The sequence below is a fragment of the Sapajus apella genome, unplaced genomic scaffold (genome assembly GCF_009761245.1).
Source record: "Sapajus apella isolate SASKATOON/1434 unplaced genomic scaffold, GSC_monkey_1.0 scaffold178, whole genome shotgun sequence".
NCBI lineage: Eukaryota > Metazoa > Chordata > Mammalia > Primates > Cebidae > Sapajus > Sapajus apella.
Window position 1 is genome coordinate 568,553 of NW_022437118.1, and position 17,916 is coordinate 586,468.

Sequence of the window (17,916 nt, forward strand, 5' to 3'; positions counted from 1 at the left end):
GCCTGGAGTTAGGCATTGTTCTGTCTCAGAGAAGTTAAACTCTTGCTCATGATATGAGACAGTCAGAATTTGAACCTAGGTTGATCTGACTGTCAAACCTGTGCTCTTAACTGCTACACAATGTGTATGCCACTTGCAATGAGTATTTGTTTTGAACTAGGCCATAATATTGATTAAATGAACACAAATTAAATCATCTTTAAGATATCATTAGGCTGGGCACGGTGGCTCATGCCTGTAATCCCAGCACTTTGGGAGGCGGAGGCAGGTGGATTACCTGAGGTCAGGAGTTCAAGACCAGCCTGACTAAAATGGTGAAACCATGTCTCTACTAAAAAATACAAAAATTAGCTGGTTGTGATGGTGGGTGCTTATAATTCCAGCTACTTGGGAGGCTGAGGCAGGAAAATCGCTTGAACCCAGGAAGCAGAGGTTGCAATGAGCCAAGAGCATTCCATTGCACTCCAGCCTGGGCAACAAGAGCAAGATACCATCTCAAAAAAAAAAAAAAAAAACCACATGGACTTTACACATGATTCTGTATAGACTATGGCAATACACATTAGCAGTTTATACATGCTAATTAGAACTACATGTTTATTCTGAAAAAGAAATGAATTGAATTTTCACAAGTGGTTTAATATTTAAGTAATTTCTATAAAATAAATTTATTATTTAAAAATTAACATAATTGGGGTTACCCCCTTTATGCTTAAAGTATTTATATCTGCTGTGAACATAGAACTTAGACGTATCACTAGATTTTTAAAGTCAGTTTAATATTTTGCATTATATTTGTTATGTTGGTATTTTTAACATGCATGATGCATGCTTATTAGTTTGTTTTATGAGTAGAGGCTTGATAAAGTAAAATTGCCTTCCTAGTTTTTTCTTCCTAATATTTCTAGCATGAGAAGCTGTCCCCTGCCCCCATGACAACAGCTTGCTTTTTCTAGCAAAATCTGAGACAAGAAAAAAAAATTCCTTTAGTCACTTTGGAAGAGTTTTGAAACCCTAGCTATTCAGAATTATGAATAGTTGTTTATTTTATAGTACCTATTCAAAGAGTCATTGAGCATCTTTGCATAAATTCTCTCTTACATTGCTGATATATAAAGCAGCATTGTGCCTGCCTAGAGGACAGCCCTTCCTACTACTTCTGCCCAAGTTCCTCAGAGCGCGCACACATGTATACGGAGTTCCCTTTAGGTTCAGTAAAATTGAGGTTGTATAACTTCAAGTGTTGTAAAGGGTGAGTTTTTTGTTTGTTTGTTTTTGAGACAATGTCTCGCTCTGTCTCCCAGGCTGGAGTGCAGTGGCACGATCTTGGCCCACTGCAACCTCCTCTTCCCAGGTTCAAGTGATTCTCCTGCCTCAACCTCCTGAATAGCTAGGATTACAGGCACTGCCACCATGCCTGGCTAATTTTTTGTATTTTTTTTAGTAGAGACAGGGTTTCCCCATGTTAGCCAGGTTGGTCTCAAGCTCCTGACCTTGTGATCTGCCTGCCTTGGCCTCCCAAAGTGCTGGGATTATAGACGTGAGCTACCACGCCTGGCCTAGTGTTTCTTCTTAATAACCAATGGGGCAACTGCATTTTACTAAGCCTATGTTGCCATTAATTAAATTGGTAAAATTATACAATTTTAAAAATAATTCTGTTATGATTGTCATTAATTAAATTGTATCATTTTAACAATTTAATTAATGTCAATCATAACAATTATTTTTTTAAAGTAATAGAGCCATCCATTCAGATCAATCTTGCACACTTTATTTTAATCCGTAATAAGGAGACTTGCACTAAGTGCTTTCTATACACAAACTTCTAAATGCCTAGATTTGGCATTTAGAATATAAAAGAGGGTCCTTATCCCTGAAGGTGTAGATGTATAAAAAGATAAGCATAATACTTGGAGGCACATGATGAATGCAAATAGATGTTGAGGGGATGAAGTTTTCTCAAGGTGTAGAATGATTTATTCATTCACCCACAGGTATGGCACACCTCGTATATTCCAGACATTGTCCTAAGTGCTGGGGGAACATGCTGATTAGACACAGAGGTTTTTGCTGTTGTAGAGCACTTCCATTCTAGTAGGGGAAGACATATGATAAGCAAATGCTCACTGTGATGTCATTAAGTGATAAGTATAATGAAGAAAAATAAAGTGGAGTAATGAGATAAAGAGAGACAAGGGTGGGGAAGAAGAAGCACTGTTTCAGATAGGTTTATCAGAAAAGATATCACTGGGAAGATGATATTTTAATGGAGAGCTGAATTGCATGAAGCATATGGATTTCATAGAATACATAGATTTCTGTGTTAGTCATGTTAAGTGTAAGGTGCTTATTAGCCAGCTAATGGGTGATATTGAGAAGACAATGAGCTATTCAAAACTTAAGTTCAAGGGAGAGGTCAAGGATGATGTAAACTTGGAGTCATCAGTATTATCAGTAGCATGTAAAGCCATGGGACTAGAAGAAATCTCTTAGGAGTGGGTATACATGGAATAAAGGGGTGCTGAAGACGGAATGTTGGGATACTCCAATATTTTCAGTCTGGAAGGAGGAGGCAAGCCAGCAAAGAAGACTGAGAGAGTGGACAGTGAGATCGAAAAATCAAGAGAGTGAGGCATCTTAGAGGAGAAAGTGTTTCAAGAAGGAGGAAGTAATCCCATGTATCAGATGCTGCCTGAAAGATCAAATGGGATGAGGACTAGGAGTTGACCACAGAATTTGAAAAGATTCAAATCATTGGCAACTTTGGTAAGAGTAGTTTTAGTGGAAAGGTGGATAGAATCTTAAGAGTGGGTTAAGGAAATAATGAGATATAGAGACTGCATAGAAAATTCTTTTGAGGCTGTTTGCTATAAGGGAGACACAGAAGTAGGGCAATAACTAGGGGTGACCTGTAGACATTTGTTTAGGTAAGAGAGGTGACAGTGTACTTGTATTTGATGGGAATGATTTAGTAGGGGACAGAAAAATTGTTGATACAAACACAAAGTCCTTGAACAGGCCAAAAGGGATGGGATCCGGGCACAAGTGGAGGGATGGGCCTTACGTAGGATCAGAGGCTGTTCATCCACCATGAAAGGAAGGCAGGCAGAATAGAGGGTACAGATACAAGTGATTTGGCAAATGAATTGGTGATAAGAGAACATGAAAAGTTCTCTTTGGAGAAGAGAGCTTATAAATTTGTTCTGTCAGAGAGTAGGAGAATGAGTTGGCTAGGAATGAGGCTGCTGAGTAATGCTGAAGCATGGGAGCAAATGCGTATGCAGGGGAATGCTGATAGTCTTGGATAGTGGAACCCAAGCTAGATCAGAGGGCAGGGAAAGTGGGAGGTAGGTGACGGAAATAAACAACATACTAAGGCAAAGTATCTAAAGGTCCCTCTGTAGACTATGAATGGTTGGAATGAGGAATGGCAGAGCAAATGAGCTTAACACTATTTTTAAAGAAGGTTATGGGCTGAGAGTAGGTTGCTTAAAGTCAGGATTTAGGAAGTATAAGTTTCCTGGTAATGGCACATCTCAAGTGCAGCTAAGGGAGTTGATGGTTGGGATGAGTGAAAGAAAAGATTATTAGAATTAGGATTTCAAGGAATCGAGAAAGCAGGGCTTTGGATGAGTTGTTTTTGTAGGAGTCACCAAGGATGACAATGGATGCTAATAGAGAAAAAGATGGTAAGCCAGGGGCTGAAATATTTAACAAGCAAGAGAAGAATGACAAGTTGGTAAAAGACTGCAATGATAAAGGGTAGGGTGTGAAATAGTCTGATGGCATGTGCTTCAAAGGGGCTAGGTCATAAAGCCACAGTGACCAGAGAGGATGGAAGGCTTGGACTAGGATACTTAGTGAGTTCTGCTACGTGCCAAGCCCTAGGCTCATGATGGATGTGGACCTGCCCTCATGAAGCATATAATCCAGTGGTCATAGAAACATGTAAATAAGTATACAACTACAAATGATGATAAGTGCTGGGAAGGAAATGGGTCATAAGGAAATATTAATAGTATGAGGAAATATATTTAGATTTTACTGTGGGGGCTGATTTCTCTGAGAAAGTGATAACTGAGCCAAGACCTGAGGGATGCATAAGCTAGGGGATCCATGAGACATGATCCCAGATAGATTCCAGGAATCAACACATCAGGGGTGGTTGAAGTGGGAGGAACACTGGTATATGAGACAGCATCTGGACCATGGTGAAGAAGGAAGGGCTGGGCAGAGGAGATGGCACAGTCACGGCAGTTTGGCTGAAGCAGAAATTTTGTATTGGAGATTAGAGAAGGGCTACTTAGGGAACGATCTACTATATTTCCTAAGCAATGAACTATGAAGGTTGAAAACACCTGAAGTTTTAGTGTTGAAATGAAGTATAAACATACTGCAAAGTTAATCCAACATATCATTTGTTTGAAACAGTATTGTGGTGTTCATGGTGATTAGACCATATTGTTACACAATCTAGATGCATTTTCATAGCTACATTGAGCATTTTTGCAGAAATAGAAAGTCAAATGCAGCATGCTTTCACTTATAAGCAGAAGCTAAATAATGTGTACCTATGGACCCAGAGGGTGGAGTGATAGACACTGGAGACTTGGAAAGGTAGGAGAGTGGGATGGTAAGAGGCAGATTGAGGGATGAGAAATTGCCTAATGGATACAGTGTACACTATTTGGGTGATGTTTACACTAAAAGCCCGAAGTTTACTACTATGATATTTAAAAAATTATTTTTTTTTAATTGAGTGCTTCTGGAACCAGATGTAAATTGAGAATCCAGAGCTGAATAGAACATGGCATGGCTCTGAGAAGCACTGTTGTGCCTGAAATCCACGGAGGATGAGGCAGAACCATGCATTTGTTTATCGCTGGGCCCCTTCCCCCTCAGCCACCTCGATTCCCAGGAAAAGGAATCAGAGGAACTATTCTCCCTCCATCTCTCTCCTTCATCAATTTCTGGTTGATACCTGAGATTGTTCTAACAGCTAACTTTCAGAATCAGAAGGTAGCAAAGACCATCTCTTATTAGACAAAAGCCAACCTGTCCCAGCAATCCTAGTGGCCACACCTGGGAGCCAAGAATACCAGGTGTCTAGTTCTCCCACTCTAACTCCTTACGTATGAAAAAGAGGGGAGAGCTGAGTTTCCAGTTCTCCCAGATGACCTATCTGGACGGACATGCCTTGAGTGTCAGAGGACCTTCCTCTCCACTTTCTCTCTCTCTCTTACCTTTCTTTCTCAGATCCTTGGCTGATGAGAGGCCATAAACACTTCTTCCTTCTCCAAGAGCAAGCCCTGGGAATTGTCTTTTAGGCCAAGTTACAAAATTGGGGAAGAAGAGCTAATAGGTATTTGCTCCTAAAAATAGTAGAGGGTTTGGTAGCAATTTGGCAGCCAAATCTTTGGCTATTTTTTAGATTTCTTCCTGAAGTCCAGGCTCCAAGAACAAGATGTCTGGAGAAGACCAACTTCTTTCTATAGCAACATGTGCAACCCCTGGGTCTCCTTGTTGGGCGTGAGTAACTTCATCTTGATCTCAATTGTTCTTGGGACAAAGTTCAGGTGGACACATATGTGATCTTGGGCTGAGGGGGAGGAAAGATGGAGGGCTTAATTAGAAGTAATGTGATGTAATTGCCTATTGTATTAGAATTTAGATGAGAGTACATATGGCAAGATTACATTTAATGAACGACTTATTTTAATCAATGATTTCCTTTTTAAATAATTGTCTATGATAACTTCTGGGTTACTAAATTTCTAGTACAATAAATTACCATACTTGCATTTTAATTTGTTTCTTATAGGGAGAAATGGGACAAAGAGATAAGATGGAATATCTATTTATTAATAGTTCGGATTAAAGAGTTACTTTCAGAGGGTGTCTGCCGAAATATCTGCTTAATAGAGGTTTTTAATTATTCATAAACTTCAATTATTCAGACTTTTATAGTGATCAGAAGTTGATGAGAGGGGCTGTTGGTGCTGAAGACCTTAGCCTTGTGGCTTGCTTACCATGTAGAAAGCCATTAGGTGATTTGCTCTTTCTACTCTGTTTTCACAGGCTGTTGGGTCCCTTCTCATCATGTTTGTGATACAGTGGGTGTATACTCTGGTTAACATGGGTGTTGCTGCCATTGTGTATTTCTACATTGGCCGGGCCAGTCCAGGGCTTCACCTTGGTAAGCAGCAGAGCCATTTTGCCACTGGTTCCCTCATTCCCTTCACAATTCATTGGGATAAAAAAATGTTTTGAATACCAATTGAATGCCAACACTGATTCAGACATGAATCCCATTTTCAAGTAGCTTATAGTCTAGGAGAACTGTGATAAGCACATGAATTATTATAAATGAAAAATAATAACAGTGTGAGGTTTATAAGACATGTAGAAGTAAAGTGGATAACAATAGTACAAGAGCTAGGAAGAATGAAATGAAACTATACTATGGTGAGTTTCTTATGCTTTGTTCAATACTATAACATCACTTGAAGATACATTGTGGTAAGCTTAAAATGTATACTATAAACCCTAAAGCAACCTAAGATAACACAGTTACAGTTAAGCCAATAAAGGAGATAAAAAGTACTCAATCAAAATAAGGCAGAAAAGGAAGAAAAAGATAATATACGACAAATGACGCAAGCAAAAAACAAATAACAAGATGGTTTATGTATGTGTAATCCAAGCCATATCAATAATCATACTAAATATGGATGGCCTAAACACCCTAATTGAATGCCAAAGATTGTCAGATTGAATGAAAAAGCATGACACAACTATATGCTGCAAGAATCCTCCTTTAAATACAAGGACACAACCATGTTAAAAGTAAAAGGATGGAAAAAGATACATCAGGCTAACACTAGTGAAAAACAAAGCCAGAGTAGCTATATTAACATTAGGCAAAGTAGAGTTTGTAGAAAAGAATATTACAGGGATAAAGAGGATCATTTCATAAAGCTGAAGGGAAAAACCCATAAGGAAGGCATAATAAGCCTTAACATTTATGCACTGAAAAACACAACTTTGAAATAAGCAAAACAAACCCTGATAGAACTACAAGAAAAAGTTGACAACCATAGTCAGAGATTTCAATACCTCTTTCCTAATAATTGGTAAAACAAATAAGTATACAATCAGTAAGGCTATAGAAGATTTGAATAATTCTATCAACAAACCTGGAGTAATTGACAGAACATTCTACCCAGTAACAGCAGAATATACATTCTTTTCAATTATACGTGAAACATTTACCAGTAGAGACTATATTCTAGGACATAAAAAATATTTCAATAAATTTAAAAGTATTCAAAGTCAATTCAAGAACCGAGTATGTTCTCTGACCAAATCGGGAGTAATTAGAAATAAATAGTAGAAAGATATCAGAAAACCCTTGAATATGCCAGGCACAGTTGGCACACACCTATTGTCCCAGCTACTTGGGAGGCTAAGGCAGGAGAATTGCCTGAGACCAGGAGTGTGAGGCTAGCCTTGGCAAAATAACAAGACTCTGTCTCCTAAATAAAAAATGTAAAAAAAAAAATCCCCAAATATTTAGAAACTAAAGAATATTACCTAACCCTAATTAAAATTCAGAAAAGAAATAATCCATGATTCAAAGAAGAAAGCAGAGTGAAATTACAAGTATTTTGAACTGAATCAAAGTGAAAATGCAACACAGCAAAACTGTGGGATATAGCTAAGGGAAATTTATAGCATCAAATGCTTACATTAGAAAAGAAGAGCATTCACAAATCAATGATCCCAACATCCAACTTAAGAAACTAGAAAAAGAAGAGCAAATTAAACCCAAAGTAAGAAGGAAAAAAAAGGAAATAATAAATCAGAGTAGATCAGTGTAGAAATTAATAAAATGTAAAACAGAAAAAAAGTTAGAGAATACAAATGAAGCAAAAAACTGATTATGTGAGATCAGTAAAATTGATAAACCTGTAGCCAGAGTGACCAGAATAAAAGAAGAAGCACAAATTACCAAAACCAGAAATGAGTGAGATGACATCATTAAAAATCTTAAAGATATTAAAAGTGAAATAAAGGAATAATGTAAACAGGTTTCTCTTGATCAATTGAAAACTTAGATGAATTGGACAAATTTCTTGAAAAATACAAACTACCAAATCTCACTCAAGAAGAAATAGATACAGGACTATTCAGCTCATCTATTAAATAAATTAAACTGGTCATTGAAAACCTTCCCAGAGAGAAAAGCCTAGGTCCAGATAGCTTTACTGATAAATTCAACCAAATCTTTAAGAAAGAAAAAATACTAACTCTATACAAACTCTTTGGAAAACTATACACTAACATACCTCATGAATATAGATGCAAAAATTCTTTAAAAAATTTAACAAATTAATGGCAATAATATGTAAAAATAATAATATACAATGGTAAAGTGGGTTTATTACAGGAATGCAAGGTTCATTTAGCATTTGAAGTTAATCAATGTAATTCACTATGTTTACAGATGAGAAGGCATTTCTGAAAAAAATTAAAGAGTAAATTAAATAAATGAAGAGATATACTATGTTCATGAATTGGAAGACTTAATATTCTTAAATTTCCAATTATCCACAATTTTTTTATAGATTTAATATAATCCCAGTCAAAATCTCAGCTGCCTTTTTATAGAAACTGCCAATCAGATTCTAAAATATTTATATGGAAATGCAAAGGACCTAATAGCCCAACTAATTTTGTAAAACAAGAATAAAGTTGTAAAACTTGAACTTCCTGATTTCAAGACTGATTTTAAAGCTAAAGTCATCAAGACAGTGTGGGTATGGAAAAGCTAGACAAGTGAATCAATGGACAGAGTAGAGGATTTGGAAACTGACCCACACACATATGGCCAACTGCTTTTTGAAAAAGTTTCAAAGATAATTCAGTGGAAGGAAAAAATAGTCTTTCAACAAATGGCACTGAAACAACCACAAAGCCAAAAGCAGAAAGTAGATTTCCACCCATATATCATACCATATAAATATATAACTCAAAATGGATATTAGAACTAAATGTGAAGCCTAAACCTATACAATTTCTAGAAGAAAACGTAAGAGAAAACCTTTGTGACTGTGAGTTAGCAAAGATTTCTTAAATACAATAAAAGCATGAAAAAATTTATAAATTGGACTTTATCAAAATTAAGGACTTCTGATCATCAAAAAATGCTGGTAAGGCTGGGTTTAATTTATAATGATAGCAGATCAGTGGATACTTTTGGGTGGGAGTGAAGTAAGGGTACATGGGAGAGAGATATAATGAAATGGCTTGAGGAAACTTTGGGAGGTGCTAGACATGTTCATTATCTTGCTTGTGTGATGATTTCACAGTGTATATATGGTTAGATGTGTGTATAGCACAGATGCAGACCAAATAGTATACTTTAAATACAGATACTCCTTGACTTAATGGTGGGAGTATGTCCTGATAAACCAGTCATAAAGAATCATTGTAAGTTATGTTCTTTACATGCAGTTTGTCTTTACATGCAGTTTCTTCTGCATATGTACCCAGGATTTGTTTTAATCGGGTGTGGTAAAACATATACAGACATGGAAACGACTATCATGAAGGAGGAAGGTCATTAGAAACAGGTTTGGCATGCCATGCAGGGCCATATGGGAATGGACCAGGGTTAGTCATGGGGCAGAAGAGGAAGAGGGGAGACCATGGCCTAGAGCCTTTTTGGGTTTTTTTGTGGAAAGGAATGAGCAAGGCAGGGCAGGTACACTAAATGAGGTTAGGACTGAATAATTCGAGTGATTTCAGCAGGCTCTGGGATATAGGGATGGTCTATAGTTGTCTGGTCTTGGTGTGATTTAGGACAGGGGGAGTACTGGCTTGGTGTGTGAGATTTGATAAAGAACTAAATTAAGGGTGGGCCCTGGATTGGTTGGTTTGTATATCAAAAGCCCACTTACAGGGGAATTGTTTGCTATTCAGTATCTAGGAATTAGCTAGACCCTCCAGGATGAAGGGCCAAAATTTAAGAGCATCCAGAATATAGAAAACAAGAAAATATAGTCAACATACAGTTTATTACATATCAATTATTCCTCAATAATAAAGCTGTTTAAAAATACGTTAAGAGAACCCTTTTCAGCAAAATTTTATGATGCCCCAATTTAAAATAAAGCAATTTGTTACCACTACTAACTAAATCAGATGGCCCATAACTATCTAGGCAAATTAAAAAAAAAAAAAGTTCTTCCGAATGATGCATTTCAAACATTTTAAGTCATTTGTATATTTAAAAAAGTAATTTAGAAAAAACAGTAATGTTAAGAGGAGGTCCTTATGTTAGTTGACTTCATGGATAGAATATATTTTGTATTTTAATTATATTAATATATAATATATTTTAATTAACAGTGATTACTTCAGTGATTGCTTCTGTGTTTCTTAAAAAGTTTCCTAAGAAATTTAAATCTAAATATTTAAATATTTTCTAGAAATCTATTCATAAGAAAACATGAAATCAAATTTCAGGCCAATGTCCATCAAATTTAAATTATTTAGAATTTAAATAATCACACTTAAGTAGGGTCAGTTAATAAAATGTTTGTTTATGTTCTTCCTTCTGACAATCTCAAAATACATTAGAAATCTTCTCTTTGCAATTGCAGATATTAATGCAAATCTAAAATTTACCTTCTCTTTAGCAATAAAGACCTAAATGGCATTGAGGAAACTGGTTATCAGCTGCATGCTGTTGATAGTTGTGGAGATTCTAACAGAAGCCTCTTAAAATAATGCTATTTTCCTGATCATATATTGAACATTATCTAATTAATCAATTTTTAATCATATGTCTATATAATTTAACAAAGCATTTTCTTTTTTTTGAGACAGTCTCACTCTGTCATCCAGGCTGGAGTGCAGTGGTGTGATCTCAGCTCACTGCAGCCTCTGCCTCCTGGGTTCAAGCAATTCTCCTGCCTCAGCCTCCCAAGTATCTGGGACTACAGGTGTATGCCACCACGCCTGGCAATTTTTGTATTTTTAGCAGAGATAGGGTTTCACCATGTTGGCCAGGATGCTCTCTATCTCCCGACCTTGTGATCTGCCTGCACTGGCCTCCCAAAGTGCTAGGATTACAGACATGAACCACCATACCCAGCCTAGAAAAGCATTTTCTAAAATCACATTTGATTTGTTTCTCTAAAGTTATATATAATTTACTATGTGAATTTTTTTAAACCTACACCAAAAGAGGGATGGATTTTTTTAAATTGATAAACCCTATTCAAATAATGTGTTTGATGTCAGGATTATTTGGCTAGAATCAACAACAATGTCACTTCAAACCTCAGCTCTAACATTTCTACATATGGAACTATTTGATTCACTTAACATCTGTTAAAAAAATTCCTAAGTGCCAGATCCTGTGAGGTACTGTGAGGATTATAGGGATGAAAAAGACATGTTCTCTATTCTCAACAACTGTATGGTCTAGTAGAAAATTTTTATAGGGTGTATTCAACACTTATGAGTATGAGTCTTAAAAAAATTATCAAAATTTTTTAATTCCTAAGACTAAAGTTAGCAACTCTGCATTTTTCTTTAGAGCACTTTGTCCAGTTTTTTGGGAGTGATTTTGGAGTTTAGAAATGCATTTTTGAAAGACTCACATGAGTAAAAGTCCTTAGTAGGCTGCTGTCATGGAGGATTACAGTGCATATTGTTTGGTTAGACTGAAAAAGGCAAACGTAAGTGTGAATCCTGTGCATGTGTATGTACTGGGGTATGCATTCACCCTATTAAAACTGAGCTTCTAGATGCATATATAGAACCTTCAAAAATGGTTATGTGTATGTCTTCTTTGCAGGATCAGCCTCCAATTTCAGCTTTTTCCGGTGGATGAGGTCTCTCTTGATCCCCTCCTGCAGGTCTGTACCAGAATGGATGAGTGTCCAGAGTCCTGGGAGATGCCCAGGGTGTCTCATTCCTGGCTGGGCTTGGGCCTGGATTGTGGCATGGGAACCTCTGGGAGACTCAGATGTTGCTCCCATCCATACTCCACCACACTCAGCCCCCAGATTCAGCTCATCAGAAGCTTCCCTTAGGCTCATGTCCTCTTTCCTTCTTATCCTCAGTCATCAAGAACAGAGGCTTTATTTAGAATCTGGTTGCTGGGGTGGTAAGTCACTACTCTCCTCTCAGTCAGTTTACAGTCCAAGACACATTAGCATCAATGCATAATCACACACAAGATTAAAGCCCAAGGGAAATGTCACGCCAAGATGCACATTTTTCCATCTGAATCAGAAGTAGTTGACATTCCTGGGTTGGAGACAGTGCAGAGGCCAAGTATAGAAAGAAAGTGGAGATCCTGAAGGATTTCTGTGGAACCTCCATGGTCAGTTATACAGGAAAAAGGAAAAAAACCCTCCTGAGAAATAGAAGCCTCATAGAGAAGGTATATTACATACGTGTCCTAATCTCACTCCTCCTCCTCCACTCCTGCAGTACCAATGCTTCTTATCTTTTAAGGCTTGGGATTCTGGGGCATTATACCCACCCTTCTGTCCCCTTTCAATATCAGTGAGGAGCTAGAGCTGCAGGCTAGGGAAATCCAGGCAGAACCCAATCGAATGTTCATTTGGTTACATTTTGTTGGTTTGTTTTTGAAATTTTAGATGTCTAGGCTTTACTTGCTAATATTTCCACCCTCGATGTCCAAACATTGCTAGCAGATCATGGGATCCTTTCCCATTGAGCCCAGAGGTAACTTCATAATGCTTTTCCCCCACTCATTTAAAAAATAATGGTAAAATAGGGCTGGGTGCAGTGGCTCATGCCTGTAATCCCAGCACTTTGGGAGGCAGGAAGATCACCTGATGTCAGGAGTTAAAGACCAGCCTGGCCAACATGGTGAAACCCCATCTCTACTAAAAATACAAAATTAGCCGGGCATGGTGGCATGCCTATAATCCCAGCTTCTAGGGAGGCAGAAGCAGAAGAATTGTTTGAATCCGGGAGGTGGAGGTTGCAATAAGCCGAGATCGTGCCACTGCACTCCAGCTAGTTGGCAAAATAACACTGTCTCAAAAAAAAAAAAAAAAGGTAAAATACGTGTAACATGAGATGTACTGTTTAACCGTGTTTATGTGCAGTGTGCAGTTCAGTGGCATTAAGGACATTCACATTGCTGTGCTACCATCACCATACCCATTAAATACTAACTCTCCATTCCAAGAATCCTTTTTAAGATGACTCTTCACAAACACTGACAATCTATTTAAGATGGCACAAGAGATAAAGCCTTCATGCTGGAGCTTGGAATGACAAGAATCAGCAGCAAGGGCTGTAGAAACCAACAGGGTTAGGGCCCAGGGCTGGAGGCTGGGGTGCATGGGGAGCACCCTGTCATTGCTTGGGCCAGCTGGGCTCAATGTCCCATGTGGAGCTGCAGGGAGGGTGAGTGATCTCTCTGCTTCTTGTCCTGTCTGACGCACAAGGTTGGGTGACCCAGGTCATAACACATCTACACTGATCTCTTCTGCCCTACAACCCAGTCCTGAGAAACAGTAGAATTTAAATGGAAATAGATTCTGTGTAAAAGCTGTCTACAGATTCTGGAGCTGCAAGTGGTGTGTGGGTGAGACTATTTTGCTTTGCCTGATTTACAAGAATATTTTTAGTCATTTCTGGTTTTAAAGCCTAACAATGCCATAGGAGGTCACCACTTCTTATGTCACACTCTGAATTCCTGGGATTTCAGCTTGGAGGTCACAGCAGTGCTATGTAGAAAGAAGAATGTACTAGGGGGAGATTATTCTTAGAAAAGGACAGTACTTTTATTGGAGTAGAATCAGTCCACACCATTCATAACACAAACACCAGGATCTGTGGGCTATGAGGTGGGTGGCAGAGGCCTCAGTTAAGTCAACATCAAACTTCTTGGCCTCACCATGGCTGCTGGGTGATACATGGAATGGTTATTCAGGAAATTGAAAGAACCAAGAAAGGCCAGGCACAGTGGCTCATGCCTGTAATCCCAGTACTTTGAGAAGCTGAGGTGGATGGATCACCTGAGGTCAGGAGTTTGAGACCATCCTGGCCAACATAGCAAAACCCCATTTCTATTAAAATACAAAAATTAGCCTAGCATGGTGACAGGTGCCTATAGTCCCAGCTACTGTGGAGGCTGAGGCAGGAGAATCACTTGAGCCCGGGAGGTGGAGATTGCAGTGAGCTGAGATTATGCCACTGCACTCCAGCCTGAGCAATAGAATAAGGCCCTGTCTCAAAACAAGCAAACAAAAAAACAATAATAGAGATTGGCCAGATGCACTGGTTCATACCTGTAATCCCAGCAGTTAGGGAGGCTGAGGCAAGCTGATCACTTAGGCCAAGAGTTCAAGACCAGCCTCAGCAACGTGGCAAAACACCATCTCTACTAAAAATACAAAATTAGTCGGGTGTGGTGGTGCCCACCTGTAGTCCCAGCTACTTGGAAGGCTGAGGTTTGAGAATTGCTTGAACCTGGGAGGCAGAGGTTGCAGTGAGCTGAAATCAACCACTGTACTCCAGCTTGGGTGACAGAGCGAGACTCTGTCTCAAAAAATAAAATAAAAATAGAGATTGGTAGCTGTGTTTCTACTTTGTAATTTTGAGTTCCCTTCCCAATCCCAAACTATAACCCCCAAATGCTCTTCAAAACCAAAAAAGAAGAATGTAGAGTGTGTTTTGGCAGAAGAATTTGGCTAGGTTACTTGCTGTGTTATGCCTACAATTCCCATGAACTATGTGAAGTTGAACCTGTCATTGAGAAGGCGTTCTTTATTGAAGCACTAGCCACTGTCCAAATGAGGATGTGTAAGCCAATCTAGACTAGAGAGTAAAGTATATTATTTCTACAGACTCAGAAGAATGTAATGGTTTCACCTAAAAAAAATCAAAATAAAACATTAGCAAAAACACTTACATGTTGACTGGTATGGCATTTGTGTCACCTCCTAACCTTTTTGGAGATTCAGCCTTTATAGAAGTTAATTAAGTTCTCAAGAACCCTCAGAGACCTATATAATTTATACATGTTCTCAGCAAGTGGCTGTAATGCCATAGTCATGTGATCTAAACTTCTATAGCAGGACGTTTGGCCAGAGTCCATTGAAACGTTCTGTTTAAGTTCCACAGATCTATAATATTAGATTTCTGCCTTTTCACGACTCTCAAATATAGTCCATATTCAAATAATTGCACCTTGCTACTCATAAAGTAGATGATTCTTTTAGAATAAGAATTTTCAGAGGAAATCCATGCCTAAGGTATGACTTAAGGAGCTAACACAGACTGTAGGAACTGGAAGAGACCCGGGAAGATGAGAAAATAGAGACCCAAGGAGGTAAAGAGGCTTCCGGAGGCCACCAAGTTGATTAGCGACAGAGCTGTGACTGGATCTGCCTTCTGCCGCTGCCTGGATAGCCAGCCTGAGCTTTCCTCACTCCTTTCTTCCTCTTAGCACTTTCCCCACGCATCCCTAACATTTTTCTTTCCCAGTTTATCCCACCCCAAACTGTATGCAGAGACTCCAGTGACAGTGGGATCTATATGGGACTTGCTCTTCATTTGAGGCCACCTTGGTGTCAAAAGCCTTTGCTGTCCCTCTTCGCTGCTTGCTGTGTGAGGCTTAGCTCTTGAAATCATTCATCCTTATTCAATTTTCTTTTCAATAAATCTACGAGAAGGTTTCTCTTTCCACTCTTCTCAATTTTCCAGCCTCTCCATTCCATTATTTTTCATTTGACAAGAACAAAGAGAAGCTACAGAGCCCCAACATGACGCCATTTGGAAAGCAGCACCTCTCTTTATCAGTTATTTCCTGTCAGGTAGGTACAGCTTCATACTTTTCTACCTAGGGTAAATATCACACTCTCTCTGTCTTTATTGTATGTGATACTTTGTATTTCTCATGTCTTGAGTTCATATATATTCTTGTACATATACCTTTCAACAATTATGTTTTAAACATTTAAATACATGTGTGTCTGCAAATAATTTCTCTATGCCTGATAGGCTCACCTTCATGTTCAGTCTCTGTTCTGTCCTTCTCACCATCCTCTGTGTGTCTCTCACGGCAGGAGCTTGCAGTCCCCTCGGGAGCAGATCATCTTGGCACCATCCCTGGCTAAGGTTGACATGGAGATGACTCAGCTCACCCAGGAGAACGCAGACTTTGCCACTCGGGATCGCTACCATCACTCCTTCCTCATGAGTCGGGAGCAGCTGATGCCTCATTACTAGATGCAGTACAGGGAGCTGTCCCATGCACAGTGGACCCAATCCCAGAACCTTCGTGGGGCTGCTTCTCCTCCATGAGAAACTAAAGACCCATCCTCTCGCTGTCACTTTGGACAATGGAAATCTACATTTTCTTAGAACATAAGGAAGAAGGAAAAAGACAAAAAAGGAAATCTGCATTCTGCTCAGAGGACCACATTTCACCTGGGGTGACATCAGGAATGGTGCTGGCCTCTGCAATATCAAGTCTGAAGAGCTCTACACAGGTACCAAGCCTAGCAGAGGACACCAGTACTCCTGGGTATGGGGAACTGGAACTGAACCACAACCAGATTGCTTGTGCAGAGGGCCACAATGAATGTATGTTTTATATTTTATTGTATTATTTATTCAGGGATAATACAATAGTACGAAAAATGTATTATTTCTTGAATAAATAATACATTCACATGTTTCCAAATCCAAACGTTATAATCATATATAGAGTGAAAAGTCTCCCTCCAATCTTATTCCCCACCTGCTCAGTTCCTGTTTACCCTGGCCCAGAGGTAGCCACTGTTCGCATCCATACATCCAGCATTTCTTTATGAATATACAAGTAAACGGGAATGGAGGGTCTCACATTCTCTTTTTATACACAAAAGTTAGCATGTTATATGCATGTTCTTCACCTTTTTTCCCTTAACTGTCTGGGAGACATTTCCATATCAATTCATATGCCATTTCATTTTTTTCATTGTATAAATGTGTTATAATTTATTTCACCAGTTCCACAGTGATGAGCATTTGGATTCTTTCCAGTCTTTTGCAATGACAATCAGTTCTTCAGTGAATAATCTTGTACAAATGTACAAGCATAAAATGTATCTCTAGGATAAATTCCCAAAAGTGGAGTTGCGGGATCAAAAGGTACATGCATTTGTAAACTATTACTGTTTAGTGATGATCTTTTTAATTAAAAAGTTAACATGAATTGCCTAATCATGATGCATGTTCTCAAAAGAATTTGTGGTCCCCAACTCCTGGAATGCCTTTGCAACTGTTTGCAGCATGAAAGGCATGAGGGGACAAGACTCTTTTGATTTCTGTGTGGGCTCTGCCTGGCATTCATCACAAGCACCCAGTACCAGGGGCCATGGCAGTAGCTTTCCCCAGAGAAGTTTAGCACTTGGCCCAGGGTCAGAGGCTTCGCCATCAAGCCACAGGGAGAAGTACTGTTGGGCCACTTCTGACTCCTTCTATAGTGGAGATTCTTGAGAGTCGGTGTGCTAACAGTCACTTGGGATGCTTGTCAAAAGTGCAGATTTCAGGCCAGGCACGGTGGCTCATGCCTGTAATCCCAGCACTTTGGGAGGCTGAGGCAGGAGGATCACCTGAGGTCAGGAGTTGGAGACCAGACTGGCCAACATGGTGAAACCCCATCTCTACTAAAAATACAAAAAATTAGCTGAGTGTGGTGGCAGGTGCCTGTAATCCCAGCTACTTGGGAGGCTGAGGCAGAAGAGTCACTTGAACCTGGGAGGTGGAGGCTGCAGCGAGCTGAGGTCGTGCCACTGCACTCCAGCCTGTGCTAAACTCCATCTCAAAAAAAAAAATAATAATAATGTGCAGATTTCTGTACCTCAC

The 17,916-nt window shown here is 39.0% G+C and overlaps 1 protein-coding gene across 3 annotated transcripts in view; it reads left to right on the forward strand.

Moving 5' to 3' along the window:
• Nucleotides 1-17,277, forward strand: part of SLC12A8 (solute carrier family 12 member 8) — a 140,239-nt gene extending 122,962 nt beyond the window's left edge. For 2 of the 3 annotated variants that reach the window (XM_032268303.1, XM_032268301.1), the window contains exons 11-14: nucleotides 5,435-5,532; nucleotides 6,082-6,199; nucleotides 11,873-11,933; nucleotides 16,131-17,277. In XM_032268303.1, coding sequence (XP_032124194.1) covers nucleotides 5,435-5,532; nucleotides 6,082-6,199; nucleotides 11,873-11,933; nucleotides 16,131-16,293 — 440 coding nt within the window. In that variant the 3' untranslated portion in view covers nucleotides 16,294-17,277. Of the gene's footprint in view, nucleotides 1-5,432; nucleotides 5,533-6,081; nucleotides 6,200-11,872; nucleotides 11,934-16,130 lie in introns of all 3 variants that reach the window. The other variant, XM_032268302.1, reaches the window with a different exon arrangement.
• The last annotated feature ends 639 nt before the right edge of the window (nucleotides 17,278-17,916 follow it).